General features: G+C 43.4%; 1 protein-coding gene across 1 annotated transcript in view; it reads right to left on the reverse strand.

Annotated features, from left to right (window-relative positions):
* Nucleotides 1-22,795, reverse strand: part of LOC124263977 (A disintegrin and metalloproteinase with thrombospondin motifs 6-like) — a 60,544-nt gene that overhangs the window by 6,321 nt on the left and 31,428 nt on the right. The window contains exons 13-20 of the mRNA XM_046698707.1: nucleotides 18,837-18,900; nucleotides 16,652-16,754; nucleotides 15,648-15,781; nucleotides 12,703-12,826; nucleotides 12,519-12,599; nucleotides 11,073-11,245; nucleotides 10,530-10,668; nucleotides 6,577-6,706 (exon numbers count right to left, since the gene is read on the reverse strand). Coding sequence (XP_046554663.1) covers nucleotides 6,577-6,706; nucleotides 10,530-10,668; nucleotides 11,073-11,245; nucleotides 12,519-12,599; nucleotides 12,703-12,826; nucleotides 15,648-15,781; nucleotides 16,652-16,754; nucleotides 18,837-18,900 — 948 coding nt within the window. The remainder of the gene's footprint in view (nucleotides 1-6,576; nucleotides 6,707-10,529; nucleotides 10,669-11,072; nucleotides 11,246-12,518; nucleotides 12,600-12,702; nucleotides 12,827-15,647; nucleotides 15,782-16,651; nucleotides 16,755-18,836; nucleotides 18,901-22,795) is intronic.

Consider the following 22,795-nt stretch of genomic DNA (forward strand, 5'->3'; position numbering starts at 1 on the left):
TCGTGGGCATGGTCGTGGTAGAGGAATTATTGGTGATCATGGTCATACAGATTTAAACCATTAAAGACTTCTGTTGAGGAGCAAACAGCTATCGGTGAAGGCGATCGCTCCAATGATTTGTTTTCTAGAATGGTAGGCCCTAGTGTACAAACTGTTGTTCTTGTCAATGGCGATGAATGTCTTGTTTTGCTAGATACTGGATCTCAAGTTACTACCGTTTCAGAGTCTTTCTACTATCAGAACTTAAATGATCTTAGGTTACGTCCCATAGAAGAGTTTCAGTTGAAGGTTAGCGGCGCTACTGGTGATATACTCCCGTACATTGGCTATATTGAACTCTCCGTTGGTGTCCCATTTAATGATAGAACTTGCATGGTACCAGTGTTGGTAGTCAAGGATACTGAGTTTAGTGCCCAGGTTCCGATGATTCTTGGTACAAACACTATTAGATTGTTCTATTGTAAGGCACCTCAGATTGTCTCATAGCCGTGGCAGATGGTATTTGATTACTTAAGCTCGGCTAGTTTAGTTACTGTGAAGTCGTCCAATAAGCATCCGATTACTCTGCAACCTATGGTGGCGACCACTTTGAAGGGTATAGTGCAAACTAGTCCAGGTAAACACTGTGCTGTGACGGAGCAGTTACAGATTAGCCCTGAGGGTTTGGGTGTTTGTCCTAGAGTTGTAGAAATTGATGGTCAGCGTAAGACTGCTATTGTCTGTCAAGGTTTGCAATTTGTCTGCTAGAACTATTACACTTCCTCGCAAAGCAGAGCTATGTAGTTTGCAAGAGGTTCAGGTTATGGATTGTTTGCCTTTGGATTTGGAAGATGATAGTGATGATTCTTCAGTCGGTGCTATGGATGAGAAGCCTGTTACTATTGATTTAGCAGATAGCCCCTTGTCTGGTGATCAAAGAGGTCAAGTACAGGATATGCTTTGTCGGTGGACAGATATTATGTCTCCGCATTCTCTAGACTTGGGCCATACTACAACAGTTAGACATGAGATCAATCTTATGGATGATGTGCCTTTCAAGGAACCATACCGTAGAATACCCCCGGCTTTATTTGAGGAAGTTAGGCAACATCTTAAGAATATGCTTGAGTGTAGAGCCATTCGTGAAAGTCATAGCCCTTATTCTTCAAATAGTGTATGGGTTCGTAAGAGGGACGGCAGTCTAAGAGTATGCATTGACATGAGAAAGATTATTGCTAAAAGCATTCGGGATTCCTATTCCTTGCCAAGGATTGACGAAACTTTAGATTGTCTTGTTGGATCAAAATGGTTTTCAAAGCTTGATTTAAGTTCAGGTTACTGGCAAGTAGAATTACGTGAATCAGATAAGAAGAAAACAGCAGGTCCCTTGGGATATTTTGAATGCAATAGGATGCCTTTTGGTTTGACCAACGCCCCAGCAACGTTTCAGAGGTTAATGGAGAGATGTATGGGCGATTTACACCTGAAAGAATGTTTGATCTATCTGGATGATATAATCATATTTTTACAAACTTTTGAACAACACTTGACCAGAGTTGAATCTGTATTTCGGGAACATGGTTTGAAGTTAAAGCCGTCCATATGTGAAATCTCCAGAAACAGGGTCAAGTATCTTGGGCATGTTGTATCCTCAGAAGGAGTAGAAACTGATCCAGATAAGGTTGAATCTTTGAAATCATGGCCAGTTCCTGAAACTGTCAAGGAGTTGCAGAAATTTCTAGGTTTCACTGGTTATTACCGTCGGTTAGTTCAGAATTATGCGAGAGTGGCCAAACCTCTGACTGATTTACTTCTTGGAAAACTGGAGAAAGGTAAAGCCAAAACTTGTGAACATCAAGCAGCTTTTAATCAGCTGATAGAGTGTTTAACTTCACCACCAGTACTTGCGTATGCTGATTATTCTAAACCCTTTATTCTCAATATAGATGCCAGTAGTGAAGGTTTGGGGGCAGTTTTGTATCAGCATCAAGATGACAAGGAACGAGTGATTGCTTCTGTTAGTCGTGCATTGAGGAAATCAGAGAAAAATTATCCAGCACATAAATTGGAGTTTTTGGCACTCAAATGGGCTGTGTGTGATAAGTTTCATGAGTATCTATATGGCAATCATTTTGAGGTTAGAACTGATAATAATCCCCTCACATATGTCTTGTCAACAGCCAAGTTAGACGCGACAGGGCACAGGTGGCTTGCAGCATTGTCAACATATGACTTTAAGATTATCTATCGTGCAGGAAAAGCTAACAAGGATGCAGATGCTTTATCTCGTCAACCAAACTTTTCTGCTACAGATATTCAGTCCAATGTTGTTAAGGCTATTTGTGGTTCTTAGTCTGTGAATATGGTTGAATGTTTGGCAACTTCACCAGATGTTGTGGAGGAGAGTACTGTTCCTTTTAGGAATGTAGATTGGGTCTTAGAACAGTCTAAAGATCTGGATGTTGGCAAAGTGATATATTATGTCACAAAGGGAAGAAAACCAACTGTTCGTCTAGTTTGCAAACTTGTGGTTAGGGATGGTGTTTTATACAGAAAAAAGTTCCATCAAGGTGATTTGAGATATCAACTTGTATTGCCAACACAATGGAGGAAATTAGTTTTGGATGCGCTACATGATGACATGGGACATCAGGGTCGAGACAGAACAGTAGATTTAGTTCAGTTTTTATTGGCCAGGGTTGTCCACAGATGTCGAAACAAAGATCAGGCTTTGTGGTAGATGTATTCGCAGAAAATGTTCTCGTAATCAAGTTGCAGCTCCACTTGTGAATATTTCTACAAGTCAACCTATGGAATTAGTTTGTGTAGATTACCTTTCTCTTGAGGAAGCAGGTGGATGTGGGAATATTCTCGTGATTACTGATCATTTTACGAGATTTGCACATGCAGTTCCCACCAGGAATCAAACAGCTACTACAACAGCTAAGGCATTATTTGATTTCTTTCTTCATTATGGGTTTTCAGCACAGCTACATAGTGATCAAGGTCGCAATTTTGAGTCAAAGGTTATCAAAGCCCTCTGTAAACTGGCTGGCACTGTCAAGACTAGCACATCGCCATATCACCCAATGGGAAATGGAATGGTAGAGCGATTTAACCAGACTTTACTCAAGATGTTAGGTAGATAGAAAGGCAGACTGGAAAATGTATGTTCCCGCATTAGTACATGCATACAATGCTACAAGGCATAATAGCACTGGTTACTCACCATTCTATCTGATGTTTGGGCGACATTCCCGTTTGGCTATAGATGCTTTCCTTGGCATTAATCCAGATGTATGGTATGTAGCCAGGTTGAAGAAAACGTTAGACTATGCTTATAACATTGTCCAGTAAAGCTGCATGCAGACACAAAAAGAGATGACAGGAGAGTAAGGGAAGCAGTTCTTACAGAAGGAGATAGAGTACTCGTGATAAAACGTTGGTCTAAAAGGAAAGCACAAATTGGCAGATTTCTGGTCCAGTGACCCATATACAGTTGTCAGTCGGCCAGATAAGGACATACCAGTATTGTGGTGAAAAGAGAATGGAAAAATTAAAGACATTGCATCGAAATATGCTACTACCTTTTATGTCTCTACCTGTACCAGATGTGACCATGCCTGCACAGCGCACAAGAACACAACTCAAGGAGATGGATTTTGAAGATATTTCTTCTGAAGATGTGAGTGAGGATTTAGTTCCATTTCTCTATATTGGAGATCACCAATGTAACCCAGGTATCACGTCATCGTCTGTCGAGTTGGATCATGCTGATTCTCATATTTTGGATCAACCAAGTGCTTCAGATACAGAAACTGTAAATAGCACTGAAGTGGCTACTGTAAATGACATTTCAGGAATTGTTTTGAATTCCGAACAGAAGTCAACCAGTTCTCCCCAAGATTGTAGTCTTGATCCAGGTGCCAGTCCTTTTATTCCTCAACGTTCAGATCGTGAAAGGAGGCCACCAGACTGGTTCAGGAGTGGTGCGTATATTTTGCAGCAAAATGATGAAAATGATAAAATATTTGTATAATTCCCAATTTCATTTCAGGAATTATTCTTTTAATACATGTAATAATGTTTGAAGTTTCTATTGTATTTCAGATGTTTTATAATGTCGGGGACGACATCTTCCTGAGGAGGGGAAGGTGTCACAGGTTCAATTATTCACACAATGTATAGCACAGCACCTCTGGCACATTTCACAATTGTTGTCCCTAACAGCTTGCCATAGTTGAGCTGGCTGCCGGCAGGTACATTATGGGCTCTGGCACATGCTGCTCCTGCAGTCTGTGCACTCAGGTGATTTAAAAGCTGCATGTGCCATGTGCCCGGCACACACCATGCTGGCAGTGGCAGCCCTCTACGTAATTTCCTTATTACAGGTATACAAGTTTGTTTGAATTGTTCATATTATAACAATTTCTCATAATTAGTCAGATGTAATCCTGTATTCAAATAGTTATATTTAATAATGGTTTAGTAACCATTAACTTTCATAATTATTTATATCTAATAATTATGTAAAATGTCACAATAGTTTTACTTGTCGTATTGATTTATAAAGAGACACACCATGCTGGCAGTGGCAGCCCTCTACGTAATTTCCTTATAACAGGTTTACGGCACGCTCGTGTTTGTACCACGATGGCAAATGGCAGAATAAAGACATTGAACACCAGCCCAGTGGTCGTGTTTTAAAACCCTGCGACATAAACACTAGACCAACAGTCGGACCACAGGCCTATAGACCACCTAGAGGAAGACAAGACGATATATAGACTAGACCAACAGTCGCACCACAGGAATTTATCATCCACACAGTCCCCTCTCGATCACAGTCACACTGCCATAACTTCTCAATCAGTCACACTGCCACCACCTCTTCATCAGTCACACAACAATAACCTCTCGAATAAAGTCACTGTCATAATCTCTCGATCAGTCACACTACAATAACCTCTCGATCAGTCACACAGCTATAACTCTCGACCACAGTCACCCTGTCATTGCCTCTCGATCAGTCACACTGCCATCACCTCTCGATCAGTCACACTGTCATCACCTCTCCATCAGTCACACTGCCATCACCTCTCCATCAGTCACACTGCCATCACCTCTCGATCACAGTCACATTGCCATCACCTCTCGATCACAGTCACATTGCCATCACCTCTCGATCACACTCACATTGCCATCACCTCTCGATCACACTCACATTGCCATCACCTCTCGATCACACTCACATTGCCATCACCTCTCGATCACACTCACATTGCCATCACCTCTCGGTCACACTCACATTGCCATCAACTCTCGATCACACTCACATTGCCATCACCTCTCGATCACACTCACATTGCCATCACCTCTCGATCAGTCACACTGCCATCACCTCTCGATCACACTCACATTGCCATCACCTCTCGATCACACTCACATTGCCATCACCTCTCGATCAGTCACACTGCCATCACCTCTCGGTCACAGTCACACTGCCATCACCTCTCGATCAGTCACACTGCCATCACCTCTTGATCACAGTCACACTGCCATCACCTCTCGATTACAGGCACACTATATTAACCTCTCGATCACAGTCACACTGCCATCACCTCTCGATCACAGTCACACTGCCATCACCTCTCGATCACAGTCACTGCCATCACACTCTCGATCAGTCACCTGCCATCACCTCTTCATCAGTCACACGCCACACCTCTCGATCACTCACGATCACGCCATCACCTCTGATCACAGTCACACTTGCCATCACCTCTCGATCAGTCACACTGCCATCACCTCTCGATCACAGTCACACTGCCATCACCTCTCGATGACAGTCACACTGCCATCACCTCTCGATTACAGGCACACTATATTAACCTCTCGATTACAGGCACACTATATTAACCTCTCGATGACAGTCACACTGCCATCACCTCTCGATTACAGGCACACTATATTAACCTCTCGATCACAGTCACACTACAATCACCTCTCGATCACAGTCACACTGCCATCACCTCTCGATTACAGGCACACTATATTTACCTCTCGATGACAGTCACACTGCCATCACCTCTCGATGACAGTCACACTGCCATCACCTCTCGATGACAGTCACACTGCCATCACCTCTCGATTACAGGCACACTGCCATCACCTCTCGATTACAGTCACATTGCCATCACCTCTCGCTCATAGTCACATTGCCATCACCTCTCGCTCATAGTCACATTGCCATCACCTCTTCATCACTGTCACAAAGAATAACCTCTCGATGACAGTCACACTGCCATCACCTCTCGATGACAGTCACACTATATTAACCTCTCGATCACTGTCACACTACAATCACCTCTCGATCAGTCACACTGCCATCACCTCTCGATGACAGTCACACTGCCATCACCTCTCGATGACAGTCACACTGCCATCACCTCTCGATTACAGGCACACTATATTAACCTCTCGATCACAGTCACACTACAATCACCTCTCGATCAGTCACACTGCCATCACCTCACATACAATGTAGGTGAAGACATGACGTAGGTGAAGACATGATAATATAACAGCATGACCTACTGTGCGGGACAAGCCTCCTCGTTGCAGTACTTCCGGTGGTTGCTGGGTCGAGGTTGTGGGGAGCAGTAGCCGTCGTCCACTGGTACATTGTCCACTTTCCTAACACACGTCGAAACCGCCGTGCTCACACCTGCATCGACACAAACATAAACAACTACAGACTATATTCTAATTACAACATGATGGTCAATAGAAGTTGTGTTACTTTATCAGTCAGATGTGGCCAGGGTGGTGTTGCTCAGGTATGCCCAGTCGTACCCAGACATGGTGTTACATAGGTGTGGCAGGTGTAACCAGGTGTGTGTTACTTAGCTATGCCTTGGATGGGTGACTTCAGTCGTGCCCCACAACGAAGCACATATGATACATGTGGTGTCACCTTAGGCAAGTGAGTTTGTTAAAAATAGTTGCCTCTTTTCGCCCAGCAGAAAATGAGTACCAGGTGGAATGAATTATGTTACTATTAAACTTCTAGCGTCTTACACTCAGCTTGGGTTATCCGGGGTAACAATAATCAGATTGTGATTTCAGCGCCGTTGAGCACCGTAAGGTGAAACTAGGCGGTATACCAATTCATTATTATGTTTCACAATTTTTCAAAATGAAAAAAGGAACAGAGAGGGTTCGGGTGATCCTGGAACAGTCAGGCTTGTAAGGCTCATCATCAGCTCAGGGCTCTTGGCCCCTCTTCACGCAGCCCAGACAGCAAATGGGACTTCTCCCAGGAAATGCAGCCTAGTCGAACCCACCAAGAACTTTCCGGAGAATATGTAGACCCCCCAACACTGCAGCCTTCTGCATTACCCAGAGTGCCAGAAGGGTTGTGCTGCTGGCGGAAAACCCGGAGACTCTCCTGATGTGCGCCAAGAGATCAGGAGGAACCAAAAGGTCACCGAGAACAATCGGGAACCTGACGTCAGTGTACTTGGATGCAAGCGAGACATTTCAAAAGCGAGGTCCGCATATTTAGCATGCTTTTCCTGAATCTTTCCAATCATATTGCTGTCAAAAGGGATGGAAAATTTAATGATGTAAATACATTCATTGGCTTTATCAAAAAGGACAAGATCAGGTTTGTTAACTGGAATTCTTCTAAGGCAGTATATGGGCCTATTCCAAAGCTGTCATTTTCCATGACGCCTTGGACATGTTCAGGGACATGGATGGACCTCGGAGTCAAAGCCACAGGCATGGCGAAGACGGTAGTAGAAACAGCGAGCCATGCCATCATGTTTAAGCTATCTGTAAATTCATTGCAAAGTCGACATTTCATGTTAATATTTTCTTTTAGAATCACATTTTGGCGATTGCGAGTGGGAAGTGACTGATTTGGGGCAGCAAAAAGGAAGCCCTCAGTTTCACATTTAAGACAAGCCGACTTCATCCAGGCGAAGGAGTCGGTGGGATTGCTATTCTGTTCCACACACTGCATGTACACATGATGCAATGGCTTCTAAGAAAGATTTCCAGAAATGACCGACTCTGGGCAGACTTGGGGAAGGACTTCACCTGGTTTATTCCCATTGCTGTACCGTCTAGCAGTACATCGCCATCAACAAAATCAACCTCAAATTTCAGATTCTGTCCAACAACCTTGACACGATTACAATAGCGTGGAATTCCTTGCTTCCATCATGAGTCTTCACATGCATCACCAGAGGATCATCCGATAAATAAATATGTGCAAAAGTACACAATAAAATTCTGTCATGAAGAGCCTCCACATTAATCAGAGCCCGGCCTCCAGAACTGATTGGCATGTATAAAGGATTAAGAGAGGAACGAGGATGGTGGGCTCTGTTATTAGTCATGTTCCTTCTGGTCAAGCTGTCAAGACTCTGGATATCTTGTTTTCTCCAATCAGCTACTCCAAAGGAATAGGAAAGGACTGGTACACCAAAGGATTGGTGGCTTTGACCTTGTTTCGAGCATTTAGCTCTGAGCTCCTGATTTTCTTTTAGCGAGTTTTATACTCGGACCAAAGTTTGTCTTGTATCGGGACATTCTTGAGCTTGTCTCGAACATGCATTCCAAGATAGGTGTAGGCCAGATCTTTCACAAGGTGTTCAATAACTCCTCCCCTTGAAACTTGACGATCCATCATTAATTACCTTGCCACGTTTCACATGAAGAGTATTACGTTTGTCGAGTTCAAATGTCATACCAATATCATTAGAAAAGGTCTCGACAAGGAGATCCTGTTCTTTCAAATTGGTATCTCCTTTGGCAAAGAGCTCGATGTCCTCCATGCAAAGGAGATGAGCGGTGTTGGGGATCACTGCTGAGGAGGTCCAGGATGGTAACCATCCTCTTCATTAAGCAGACAACTCAAATTATTTAAAGACCAACACAAAAGCAAAGTAATCCCCCTGGAATATTCCGAAGTATATGACCAAGTGTGGTGTCACTTAATCACTTAATCGCCAGGTCTTGTGTAAACTCGGTGCCCAGGCATTATAAGAGGCGGTGTTACTCAGTTATGTGTAGGTGTGGTGTTACTCAGTTATGTGTAGGTGTGGTGTTACTCAGTTATGTGTAGGTGTGGTGTTTCTCAGTTATGGCCAGGTGTGGTGTTCCTCAGTTATGTGTAGGTGTGGTGGTTCTCAGTTATGGCCAGGTGTGGTGTTCCTCAGTTATGTGTAGGTGTGGTGGTTCTCAGTTATCTGTAGGTGTGGTGTTACTCAGTTATGTGGGTAGGTGTGGTGTTACTCAGTTATGTGTATGTGTGGTGTTACTCAGTTATGTGTAGGTGTGGTAGTTGTCAGTTATGTGTAGGTGTGGTGTTACTCAGTTATGTGTAGGTGTGGTGGTTCTCAGTTATCTGTAGGTGTGGTGTTACTCAGTTATGTGTAGGTGTGGTGTTACTTAGTTATGTGTATGTGTGGTGTTACTCAGTTATGTGTAGGTGTGGTAGTTGTCAGTTATGTGTAGGTGTGGTGTTACTCAGTTATGTGTAGGTGTGGTGTTACTCAGTTATGTGTAGGTGTGGTGTTACTCAGTTATGTGTAGGTGTGGTGTTACTCAGTTATGTGTAGGTGTGGTGTTACTCAGTTATGTGTAGGTGTGGTGTTAATCAGTTGTGTGTAGGTGTGGTGTTACTCAGTTGTGTGTAGGTGTGGTGGTTGTCAGTTATGTGTAGGTGTGGTGTTACTCAGTTATGTGTAGGTGTGGTGTTACTCAGTTATGTGTAGGTGTGGTGTTACTCAGTTATGTGTAGGTAGTGTGGTGTTACTCCAGTTATGTGTAGGTGTGGTGTGGTTGTCAGTTTGTGTGTAGGTGTGGTGTTACTCAGTTATGTGTAGGTGTGGTGTTACTCAGTTATGTGTAGGTGTGGTGTCACTCAGTTATGTGTAGGTGGTGTGTCAGTTTGTGTAGGTGTGGTGTTGTCAGTTATGTGTAGGTGTGGGTTACTCAGTTGTGGTAGGTGTGGTGTTACTCAGTTGTGTAGGTGTGGTGTTACTCAGTTATGTGTAGGTGTGGTGTTACTCAGTTATGTGTAGGTGTTGTGGTGTATTGGTGTCAGTTATGTGTAGGTGTGGTGTTACTCAGTTATGTGTAGGTGTGGTGTTACTCAGTTGTGTGTAGGTGTGGTGTTACTCAGTTGTGTGTATGTGTGGTGTTACTCAGTTGTGTGTAGGTGTGATGGTTGTCAGTTAAGTGTAGGTGTGGTGTGACTCAGTTATGTGTAGGTGTGGTGTTACTCAGTTATGTGTAGGTGTGGTGTTACTCAGTTATGTGTAGGTGTGGTGTTACTCAGTTATGGCCAGGTGTGGTGTTACTCAGTTATGGCCAGGTGCGGTGTTACTCAGTTATGGCCAGGTGCGGTGTTACTCAGTTATGGCCAGGGGCGGTTTTACTCTGGTATGTATGACCAGGCGTGGTGTTAGTTAGTTATGTCCAGGTGTGTATTACTCAGTGGCCAGATGTGGCGTTACTGTGTATGTGTCCCCTACCTCTGGCGCACGTCCTGGAGCAGGAGGTCCATGGGGAGTGGCTCCAGGTGTAGAGGGAGATGTCGTGGCTGCTATGGCTGGTGTTGACGGGTATATTGTATTCATATTCTATACCCAAGTTGTCTTCCTGGAGCAGCATCTGTAACAAAGGCGTCAGTAAGAGACGACATCTTGTAGACAGATGTATTTACCATCACTCAGCATGGGAATTCTGTCTAATGAAACCCAAAGATTCTAACATGACCCCAAACTTCTTGCATGACCCAAAGCCTCTAACATGACCCCAAGCTTCTAACACGATCTCAAGCTTCTAACACGATCCCAAGCTTCTAACATGACCCCAAGCTTCTTACATGACTCCAACGTTCCAACACGACCCCAGGGTTCTAACATGGCTCCAACATTCTAACACGACCCCAGGGTTCTATCATTACTCTAACATTCTAACACGACTCCAAGGTAAGGTTATAACATAACTCCAAGGTTCTAACATGACTCCAAGGTTCTAACACGACAAGGAGATTGTACGGAGGTTGCACCCACCATGATGACGAGATCCTCGCTGGTAGGCCCCAGCGCCCACAGTGACTCCAGCCCCTCCTCACTCCTCTCGGGACGCTCATAGTGGAACACCGTCCCCGCGACCAGGAACTTCCTCGGCCAGTCGATGATCCAGTCTCCGTTGATGTGGTACTTGTCTTTCATGTTCTTCATGGCTGAGGAGAAAGCGGGGACGCCCTGTTTACCACACTACAACAGCGATGTGTACAGCAGCTTCACCCATTCTGGTGTCCCCCGCCATCATAGTGCTGGAAGAATGCTAAAAGCGGCGTAAAACTAAACTCACTCACTCACTCACAACAGCTTCGGCATTACTGTTGTGTGGTCTCAGTCACCATGACTGTTGTGTGGTCTCAATTACCATGACTGTTGTGTGGTCTCAGTCGCCATGTGGTCTCAGTCGCCATGACTGTTGTGTGGCCTCAGTCGCTATGACAGTTGTGTGGTCTCAATTACCATGACTGTTGTGTGGTCTAAGTCGCCATGTTGTCTCAGTCGCCATGACTGTTGTGTGGTCTAAGTCGCCATGTTGTCTCAGTCGCCATGACTGTTGTGTGGTCTCAGTCGCCATGACTGTTGCGTGGTCTCAGTCGCCATGACTGTTGTGTGGTCTCAGTGGCCATGACAGTTGTGTGGTGTCAGTTGCCATGTGGTCTCAGTCGCCATGACTGTTGTGTGGCCTCAGTCGCTATGACAGTTGTGTGGTCTCAGTCGCCATGTGGTCTCAGTCGCCATGACTGTTGTGTGGTCTCAGTGGCCATGACAGTTGTGTGGTCTCAGTCGCCATGACTGTTGTGTGGTCTCAGTCGCCATGACTGTTGTGTGGTTTCAGTGGCCATGACAGTTGTGTGGTCTCAGTCGCTATGACTGTTGTGTGGTCTCAGTCGCCATGACTGTTGTGTGGTCTCAGTCGCCATGACTGTTGTGTGGTCTCAGTGGCCATGACTGCTGTGTGGTCTCAGTGGCCATGACTGTTGTGTGGTCTCAGTCGCCATGACTGTTGTGTGGTCTCAGTGGCCATGACTGCTGTGTGGTCTCAGTGGCCATGACAGTTGTGTGGTCTCAATGACCATGACTGTTGTGTGGTCTCAATAGCCATGACACTTTTGTGTGGTCTCAGTCGCCATGACTGTTGTGTGGTCTCAGTGGCCATGACTGTTGTGTGGTCTCAGTGGCCATGACTGCTGTGTGGTCTCAGTGGCCATGACAGTTGTGTGGTCTCAATAGCCATGACTGTTGTGTGGTCTCAATAGCCATGACACTTTTGTGTGGTCTCAGTCGCCATGACTGTTGTGTGGTCTCAGTCGCCATGACTGTCACGTGCTCACAATGTGATGTGACCTCATTATGCGGCCAATCATACGGATGCTCCATCAGTTTCTCCATTAAATGTCACATTTTCAAACTCTCCGCCAGTTTTTTACTCACCCAAGTAGTTCTTAGACTGTTGTGTCTCTCTCACCCGAACATGTACAGCTCCCTGTGGAATGGTAACTACTTCTTGGTAGGCTGGAACAACAGAGATATACAAGCCTTCGGGTTATCTCGACACAACCAGCATAACACCTTCTTAGCTTCTACAGAAACAAACATTATTTTGGTGACAGCTTACCTCCTTTGGGCAGTGGTCGAGTGAAAAGGCCAGAGATCGTCATGCACGTGCTGCCGTTGCCGCCGCACACCCGACAGTTGTCCTCCCTGACGGGGGAGCCTAAGATCCCGTTACACCCTACAGTCTGCAACATCCACAGTTTACTGAGAGTGTCAATCCGATAATAATTTTTTAGATCTGAACAAATGACAAAGCACTATTTCATCAAGACATCAATGTTGACATACGTGTCTCCAACTGTCGTGTGGTTTAGTTCGTAGTCAGTTTTCGGTCAGCCATTTGTAATTGACATTAGCCTGCGACTCAAATTAGTTGAGACTAACAATATCATGCGAAACAACAGCATAAAAGTATTTGGTCGACATTGAATATTACAGGTGTGCATAACAAGTGACAAACCTCGTTTGAAAAAAATATTTGTACATCATCATTGGATACTTCAGAGCCCGAAGGTTACGTCAGTGAAGCAGGCGGTCACGACTACATCAAGTCGGAAGAATCCTTGTTTTGTAACCAGCCTGGAGTATTTGCAGACCGCCGCCATATAGCTGGAATGTTGCTGGAATGTTGCTTGAATGTTGCTGAGTGCGGCGTTGAACAACAAACCAACCATAGATGCGGTGTGGACTGTCAAACCAAGCAGCCAGGTTGGTTGGTTTGCAAGTCCACATCGCATCTATAAAGTAGATGTAAATGGTTGAGCTTAACACCGGGTGTTATTCTGTCACATCCTATGCTGTCACCATCGAATTCCGAAATGTTTCGTTTTTCGCCGACTGGCGACGTCAATGAGGCGACGTGTGTTGGCGTGTATGGGTGCCCAGGGTCGTCACACTCGCTATTACGGCAAATGCATGACCAGCAATACAATGAATTTCAGTCCAATTATTAGAAAATGATTTATGTTTTACAATAATTATCATAAATCTCACATACGTCTTTGTTTCTAGTCTTTGGTCAAGTGAGGTCGGTGATAACTTTCTTTGCCTGGTAGTTTATTAGGACATATATGTATATCTGCAGAAGAGTGAGTGAGTTTAGTTTTACGCCGCTCTCAGCAATATTCCAGCTGTATGGCGGCGGTCTGTAAATAATCGAGTCTGGACCAGAGGATCCAGTGATGAACAGCATGGGCATCGATCTACGCAACTGGGAGCCGATGACAGGTGTAAACCAAGTCAGCGAGACTGACCACCCGATCCCGTTAGTCGCCTCTTACGACAAGCATGGGTTACTGAAGATCAGTTCTAACCCGGATCTTCACGGGTCTATCTGCAGAAGAATACATCAAATAAACTATTTTACAAAAATAGAGGAACTTCATGTTTATCTTACGATTTAAAATATTGGGAGACATATATGAGTCAGTCAATGTTGATATGATAATAATGAATGTTTGGAGAGTGCATCACCGCTTGCGCTTCCTTATGACCATAGTTGTTTGTACAGTAATCGCTCTTGAAACATGACTGGTGTATGACGTGAAATTTTCTTGTGTACAATTTTCATTTTCAACCAAAAACTGCGGCTAGAAACAAACACTACCAACTGTGTGATGCAAGATGATTGTCAGAATTAATAGTCTACAGTGATTTGAAACCTTCTTGAAAACCGTCAAAATCAAGAATGACACCCCATGCATTGTGTTTAGGGGTGGTGATTTGGAGAACTGGCGGTGCGTTCCTAAGATGTCTTTGAAGTGAGTGAGTGAGTTTAGTTTTACGCCGCACTCAGCAATATTCCAGCTATATGGCGGCGGTCTGTAAATAATCGCGTCTGAACCAGACAATCCAGTGATCAACAGCATGAGCATCGATCTGCACAACTGGGAGCCAATGACATGTGTCAACCAAGTCAGCGAGCCTGACCAACCGATCCCGTTAGTCGTCTCTTACAACAAGCATAGTCGCCTTTTGTGGCAAGCATTGGTTGCTGAAGACCTATTCTACCCCGGATCTTCACGGGTGTCTGCCTTTGAACAATACGCTTATACCTCTTATCCAAATTTAAAGTTCAGGTACCCCTACTTTTTTAAGGGTACGAGGGGCATCCCAAAAGTAGTCGGCCTCACCTAGAGAATTACGCAAATGCAGCTGTTTCTATGTTTTATTTTCTACATATTATCTGTCAACTTTAAGCAAATTGCTTTTGCCATGTTCCAGCGTCACGATCCCCAGTGTGTGTGTGAGACAGGCAGAAGTCCTCTAGAATCAAACGTAGATATTAAAGTGCATAAAATGCAATTTGAAACTACAATCGCTGGTTAAAGTGACTTCCCCATGATGTTTACTGAAAGAGCTTGTTTTGGAGACACTACCCAACCCCTTTCAGATGACGTACTCATAAGGACATAACTTACTCTAATGTTTTCACTTATTCATACATGATGCCAGGGGTTCAAACTAAATAGCGAATGGTCACACAAGTGTCAGCACTCAGTATATTGTAAACAGTGCCAGCTTGAATACTTGGACACAATGTTTTTGAAAGATTAAAATGGGGGTGTCCTTTAAAAAACAGCCCCATCTAAATACAGATGAAGCCATCCAAATACTTGAATGTTGATTATGACGGGAAGTCATCCAATACTATACTGAACATATTTTATATGATATACTCTGAGGGCATACTATTATCCAAGAGGTACAAAATGACAGATAGTTTTTCACTTTCTGCAGTTTTTAAAGAAATATCATTCCCCAATGTGTTGTGACGACTAATATCTCGTTAACCACATTACCCACATATGTGAAATTTTGGAAATGGCTTTGCTAATGATTCCTTCAAAATAAAATGGAAGCTTTCCTAACATTGAACCTAGAGAATATAGTTAGGCCGACTACTTTTGGGGCGCCCCTCGTATATTCAGCACTAGATCCCGAGTCTGTATCAAACACACCACCAGAAATGTCCACTGACAATCTCCACAAAATCTGTATACTCACGTGGCACTCTCCATCAATGCAAACGTCGAGGGTGTCAGAACTACATTTTGTGCCGTCAATGACCTTTGATGATCGTTCCGTGTAAAAGTTGTAACCTTCTGCCATACAGATCAGTGCGCAGGGTTTCACCTGCACTAAGAGTAGACATCTCTCTCAAGAAACACATGCACGTGGCAAATAGACATGTATCAAAACACATAATATACTGATAACACTGTAGTAGACGTTGCTATGGTCTTAGATTTCAGTGTGGAATGGTAGCCGAATTTAAGGAAAGGCTACATATGAAGTGTAGGACTTCCATATCTACTTTGCAAATAAGGAAACTTGACATATGTAACTTCACCGTGCTACAGGGGGGCGCCCTATGTGAAATGTTAATACGCATACCAACAGACATTTGGCAATATGTCACAATGGTCCCCGTAGACCTTGGTAAGTTCAGGTGTATAAGGTGGCTAAGTCTCCGTGGTATGATGAAAGAGAAACCTATATGTCACCTCCTCATTCTCTACTTTGTAAAGATCGAAAAACCGGAAGTTATGAATCCTGAGATAACATCCTGTTTGACCTGACCGGAAGTCATAAGTCAGTTGATTTGATTTTATATGGCGAATACAACGCCAGAGTTGGTAGAATACATGATTGTTATTCTAGAGACATTCCTGAGGATGGAACTGACCAACTTTCCTTACTGGCATTGTTTATTAAAAAGGATACACAAGTCAAGTCTTATGGCAGATCGTTATAGAGTTAGTGTTCTGCAGGCATTACCTACATGTATCAACTGGTAGATGTCGGGCCGATTCTGGAGATGGGGAATTTTCCTTTGTTTCACACTTAGGGATACGTGGAATAGATTATTTTATTACTTCAAGTAGCTGTGTTTGATTATGTTTCAGGATCTGAATCTGAATCATGCCGTTCAAACAACATTCATTAAGTATCGCCTCAGGTAGACCTCCATCTTGTATAAGCCAGGTTACACCTGTGGATCTATTTACCTCCTGTATAGGGCTTCCAGTCGTAGTGACGACCCCGGAACTCCACGGCGTTGAAGCTGGAACACTGCACCTCTCTGAAGTCAGTGACGTTACTTGGGCACGGCTGTGGGGAACATGGACATATACAGCAGGACACAGATGTAGGCAGACGTATACTTCTTTTCCTTATATGGGTATTGCAGAACGTATACTTATTCCTTATATAGGTATATTTCTTCCTTATATGGGTGTTACATGGCTTAAACGCCTTCATTACCTGGGTGCTACATGTTATCTGGATGTTACTTATGACGTATGCGTCTTTCTTGCCTGGGTGGTATATGACATGTTCTTCTTCCCTACCTTCCTTACATGGGTGTAACATGACATGTTCTTCCTCCTAACCTGGGTGCTACATGACATATACTTCTTCCTTATATAGGTATACTACTTCCTTATCTGGATGTTACATGACGTATGCGTCTTTCTTGCCTGGGTGGTATATGACATGTTCTTCTTCCCTACCTTCCTTACATGGGTGTAACATGACATGTTCTTCCTCCTAACCTGGGTGCTACATGACATATACTTCTTCCTTATATAGGTATACTACTTCCTTATCTGGATGTTACATGACGTATGCGTCTTTCTTGCCTGGGTGGTATATGACATGTTCTTCTTCCCTACCTTCCTTACATGGGTGTAACATGACATGTTCTTCCTCCTAACCTGGGTGCTACATGACATATACTTCTTCCTTATATAGGTATACTACTTCCTTATCTGGATGTTACATGACGTATGCGTCTTTCTTGCATGGGTGTTAGATGACATGTTCTTCTTCCCTACCTTCCTTACATGGGTGTAACATGACATGTTCTTCCTCCTAACCTGGGTGCTACATGACATATACTTCTTCCTTATATAGGTATACTACTTCCTTATCTGGATGTTACATGACGTCTTAATGTATGCGTCTTTCTTGCATGGGTGTTAGATGACATGTTCTTCTTCCCTACCTTCCTTACATGGGTGTAACATGACATGTTCTTCCTCCTAACCTGGGTGTTACACGACATATACTTCTTCCTTACCTGGATGTTACATGTCATATACTTCTTCCTAACCTGGGTGTTACATGACATGTACTACTTCCTTACTTCTTCCTAACCTGGGTGTTACATGACATATACCTCTTCCATACCTTCCTTACCTGGATGTTACATGACATATACTTCTTCTTTACCTTCCTTACCTGGATGTTAGATGACATATACTTCTTCCTTACCTTCCTTACCTGGATGTTACATGACATATACTTCTTCTTTACCTTCCTTACCTGGATGTTACATGACATATACTTCTTCCTTACCTAGGTGTTACATGACATGTACTTCTTCCTTACCTGGGTGTTACATGACATATACTTCTTCCTTACCTTCCTTACCTGGATGTTACATGACATATACTTCTTCCTTACCTTCCTTACCTGGATGTTAGATGACATATACTTCTTCCTTACCTTCCTTACCTGGATGTTACATGACATATACTTCTTCCTTACCTTCCTTACCTGGATGTTACATGACATGTTCTTCTTCCTTACCTTCCTTACCTGGGTGTTACATGACATATACTTCTTCCTTACCTTCCTTACCTGGATGTTACATGACATGTTCTTCTTCCTTACCTCGATGTTACATGACATATACTTCTTCTTTACCTTCCTTACCTGGATGTAACATGACATATACTTCTTCCTTACCTTCCTTACCTGGATGTTACATGACATATACTTCTTCCTTACCTTCCTTACCTGGATGTTACATGACATATATACCTTCCTTACCTGGATGTTACATGACATATACTTCTTCCTTACCTTCCTTACCTGGATGTTACATGACATATACTTCTTCCTTACCTTCCTTACCTGGATGTTACATGACATGTTCTTTTTCTTTACCTTCTTTACCTGGATGTTACATGACATATACTTCTTCCTTACCTGGATGTTACATGACATATACTTCTTCCTTACCTGGATGTTACATGACATATACTTCTTCCTTACCTGGGTGTTACATGGCATATACTTCTTCCTAACCTGGGTGTTACATGACATATACTTCTTCCTTACCTGGGTGTTACATAGCATATACTTCTTCCTTACCTGGGTGTTACATAGCATATACTTCTTCCTTACCTGGGTGTTACATGACATATACTTCTTTCTCTTCCCCAGGCAATACTTCCCGCCATGCTTTGGTCTGAAATATTTTAATGAAACAGCATCGAAATCTGCTAAACCCGGTAGTTTGTGATACTGAACCGTCTTTCAAACCCAGTTTGTAGCTAGTAGATCCTCATCTAACCCAGTTTGTAGCTAGTAGATCCTCATCTAGCCCAGTTTGTAGATAGTAAATCCTGATCTAACCCAGTCTGTAGCTAGTAGATCCTGATCTAACAAAGTCTGTAGCTAGTAGATCCTGATCTAACCCAGTTTGTAGCTAATAGATCCTGATCTAACCCGGTCTGTAGCTAGTAGATCCTGATCTAACCCAGTTTGTAGCTAGTAGATCCTCATCTAACATAGTTTATAGCTAGTAGATCCTGATCTAACCCAGTCTGTAACTAGTAGATCCTGATCTAACCCAGTTTGTAGCTGGTAGATCCTGATCTAACCCAGTCTGTAGCTAGTAGATCCTCATCTAGCCCAGTCTGTAGCTAGTAGATCCTCATCTAACCGAGTTTGTAGCTAGTAGATCCTCATCTAACCCAGTCTGCAGCTAGTAGATCCTGATCTAACCCAGTCTGTAGCTAGAAGATCCTCATCTAACCCAGTTTGTAGCTAGTAGATCCTGATTTAACCCGGTCTGTAGCTAGTAGATCCTGATCTAACCCAGTCTGTAGCTAGTAGATCCTGATCTAACCCAGTTTGTAGCTAGTAGATCCTCATCTAACCCAGTTTGTAGCTAGTAGATCCTCATCTAACCCAGTCTGTAGCTAGTAGATCCTGGTCTAACCCAGTCTGTAGCTAGTAGATCCTCATCTAACTCGGTTTGTAGCTAGTAGATCCTCATCTAACCCGGTTTGTAGCTAGTAGATCCTGATTAAACCCAGTCTGTAGCTAGTATATCCTGATCTAACCCAGTTTGTAGCTAGTAGATCCTCATCTAACCCAGTTTGTAGCTAGCAGATCCTGATCTAACCCAGTCTGTAGCTAGTAGATCCTGATCTACCCCAGTTTGTAGCTAGTAGATCCTCATTTAACCCAGTGTGTAGCTAGTAGATCCTGATCTAACCCAGTTTGTAGCTAGTAGATCCTCATCTAACCCAGTTTGTAGCTAGTAGATCCTCATCTAACCCAGTCTGTAGCTAGTAGATCCTCATCTAACCCAGTTTGTAGCTAATAGATCCTCATCTAACCCAGTTTGTAGATAGTAGATCCTCATCTAACCCAGTTTGCAGCTAGTAGATCCTGATCTAACCTGGTCTGTAGCTAGTAGATCCTAATATAACCCGGACTGTAGCTAGTAGCTCCTGATCTAACCCAGTTTGTAGCTAGTAGATCTTCATCTAACATAGTTTGTAGCTAGTAGATCATCACCTAACCCAGTTTGTAGCTAGTAGATCCTCATCTAACCCAGACTGTAGCTAGTAGATCCTGATCTAATCCAGTTTGTAGCTAGTAGATCCTGATCTAACCCAGTTTGTAGCTAGTAGATCCTCATCTAGCCCAGTCTGTAGCTAGTAGATCCTCATCTAACCGAGTTTGTAGCTAGTAGATCCTCATCTAACCCAGTCTGTAGCTAGTAGATCCTGATCTAACCCAGTCTGTAGATAGTAGATCCTCATCTAACCCAGTTTGTAGCTAGTAGATCCTGATTTAACCCGGTCTGTAGCTAGTAGATCCTGATCTAACCCAGTCTGTAGCTAGTAGATCCTGATCTAACCCAGTTTGTAGCTAGTAGATCCTCATCTAACCCAGTTTGTAGCTAGTAGATCCTCATCTAACCCAGTCTGTAGCTAGTAGATCCTGGTCTAACCCAGTCTGTAGCTAGTAGATCCTCATCTAACTCGGTTTGTAGCTAGTAGATCCTCATCTAACCCGGTTTGTAGCTAGTAGATCCTGATTAAACCCAGTCTGTAGCTAGTATATCCTGATCTAACATCTAACACAGTTTGTAGCTAGTAGATCCTCATCTAACCCAGTTTGTAGCTAGCAGATCCTCATCTTACCCAGTTAATAGCTAGAAGATCCTGATCTAACCCAGTCTGTAGCTAGTAGATCCTGATCTACCCCAGTTTGTAGCTAGTAGATCCTCATCTAACCCAGTGTGTAGCTAGTAGATCCTGATCTAACCCAGTTTGTAGCTAGTAGATCCTCATCTAACCCAGTTTGTAGCTAGTAGATCCTCATCTAACCCAGTCTGTAGCTAGTAGATCCTCATCTAACCCAGTTTGTAGCTAATAGATCCTCATCTAATCCAGTTTGTAGATAGTAGATCCTCATCTAACCCAGTTTGCAGCTAGTAGATCCTGATCTAACCTGGTCTGTAGCTAGTAGATCCTAATATAACCCGGACTGTAGCTAGTAGCTCCTGATCTAACCCAGTTTGTAGCTAGTAGATCTTCATCTAACATAGTTTGTAGCTAGTAGATCATCATCTAACCCAGTTTGTAGCTAGTAGATCCTCATCTAACCCAGACTGTAGCTAGTAGATCCTGATCTAATCCAGTTTGTAGCTAGTAGATCCTGATCTAACCCAGTTTGTAGCTAGTAGATCCTCATCTAACCCAGTTTGTAGCTAGTAGATCCTCATCTAACATAGTTTGTAGCTAGTAGATCCTCATCTAACCCAGTTTGTAGCTAGTAGATCCTCATCTAACCCAGTTTGTAGCTAGTAGATCCTCATCTAACCCAGTCTGTAGCTAGTAGATCCTCATCTAACCCAGTTTGTATCTAATAGATCCTCATCTAACCCAGTCTGTAGCTAGTAGATCCTCATCTAACCCAGTTTGTAGCTAGTAGATCCTGATCTAACGCAGTTTGTAGCTAGTAGATCCTCATCTAACCCAGACTGTAGCTAGTAGATCCTGATCTAACCCAGTTTGTAGCTAGTAGATCCTGATCTAACCCAGTTTGTAGCTAGTAGATCCTCATCTAACATAGTTTGTAGCTAGTAGATCCTCATCTAACCCAGTTTGTAGCTAGTAGATCCTCATCTAACCCAGTTTGTAGCTAGTAGATCCTCATCTAACCCAGACTGTAGCTAGTAGATCCTGATCTAACCCAGTTTGTAGCTAGTAGATCCTCATCTAACCCAGTTTGTAGCTAGTAGATCCTGATCTAACCCGGACTGTAGCTAGTAGATCCTCATCTAACCCAGTGTGTAGCTAGTAGATCCTCATCTAACACAGTCTGTAGCTAGTAGATCCTGATCTAACCCGGTCTGTAGCTAGTAGATCCTCATCTAACATAGTTTGTAGCTAGTAGATCCTCATCTAACCCAGTCTGTAGCTAGTAGATCCTCATCTAACCCAGTCTGTAGCTAGTAGATCCTGATCTAACCCGGTCTGTAGCTAGTAGATCCTCATCTAACCCAGTTTGTAGCTAGTAGATCCTCATCTAACCCAGTCTGTAGCTAGTAGATCCTGATCTAACCCAGTTGTAGCTAGTAGATCCTCATCTAACCCAGTCTGTAGCTAGTAGATCCTGATCTAACCCAGTTTGTAGCTAGTAGATCCTCATCTAACCCAGTTTGTAGCTAGTAGATCCTCATCTACCAGTTTGTAGCTGTAGCTATCTAATCCTGATCTAATCCAGTTTGTAGCTAGTAGATCCTGATCTAACCCAGTTTGTAGCTAGTAGATCCTCATCTAACCCAGTTTGTAGCTAGTAGATCCTCATCTAACCCAGTTTGTAGCTAGTAGATCCTCATCTAACCCAGTTTGTAGCTAGTAGATCCTCATCTAACCCAGTTTGTAGCTAGTAGATCCTCATCTAACCCAGTCTGTAGCTAGTAGATCCTCATCTAACCCAGTTTGTATCTAGTAGATCCTCAACTCACCCATTCTGTAGCTAGTAGATCTTCATCTAACCCAGTTTGTAGCTAGTAGATCCTGATCTAACCCAGTTTGTAGCTAGTAGATCCTCATCTA

This window comes from Haliotis rubra, unplaced genomic scaffold (genome assembly GCF_003918875.1).
Source record: "Haliotis rubra isolate DU_JTF1 unplaced genomic scaffold, ASM391887v1 Scf90, whole genome shotgun sequence".
Lineage (NCBI taxonomy): Eukaryota > Metazoa > Mollusca > Gastropoda > Lepetellida > Haliotidae > Haliotis > Haliotis rubra.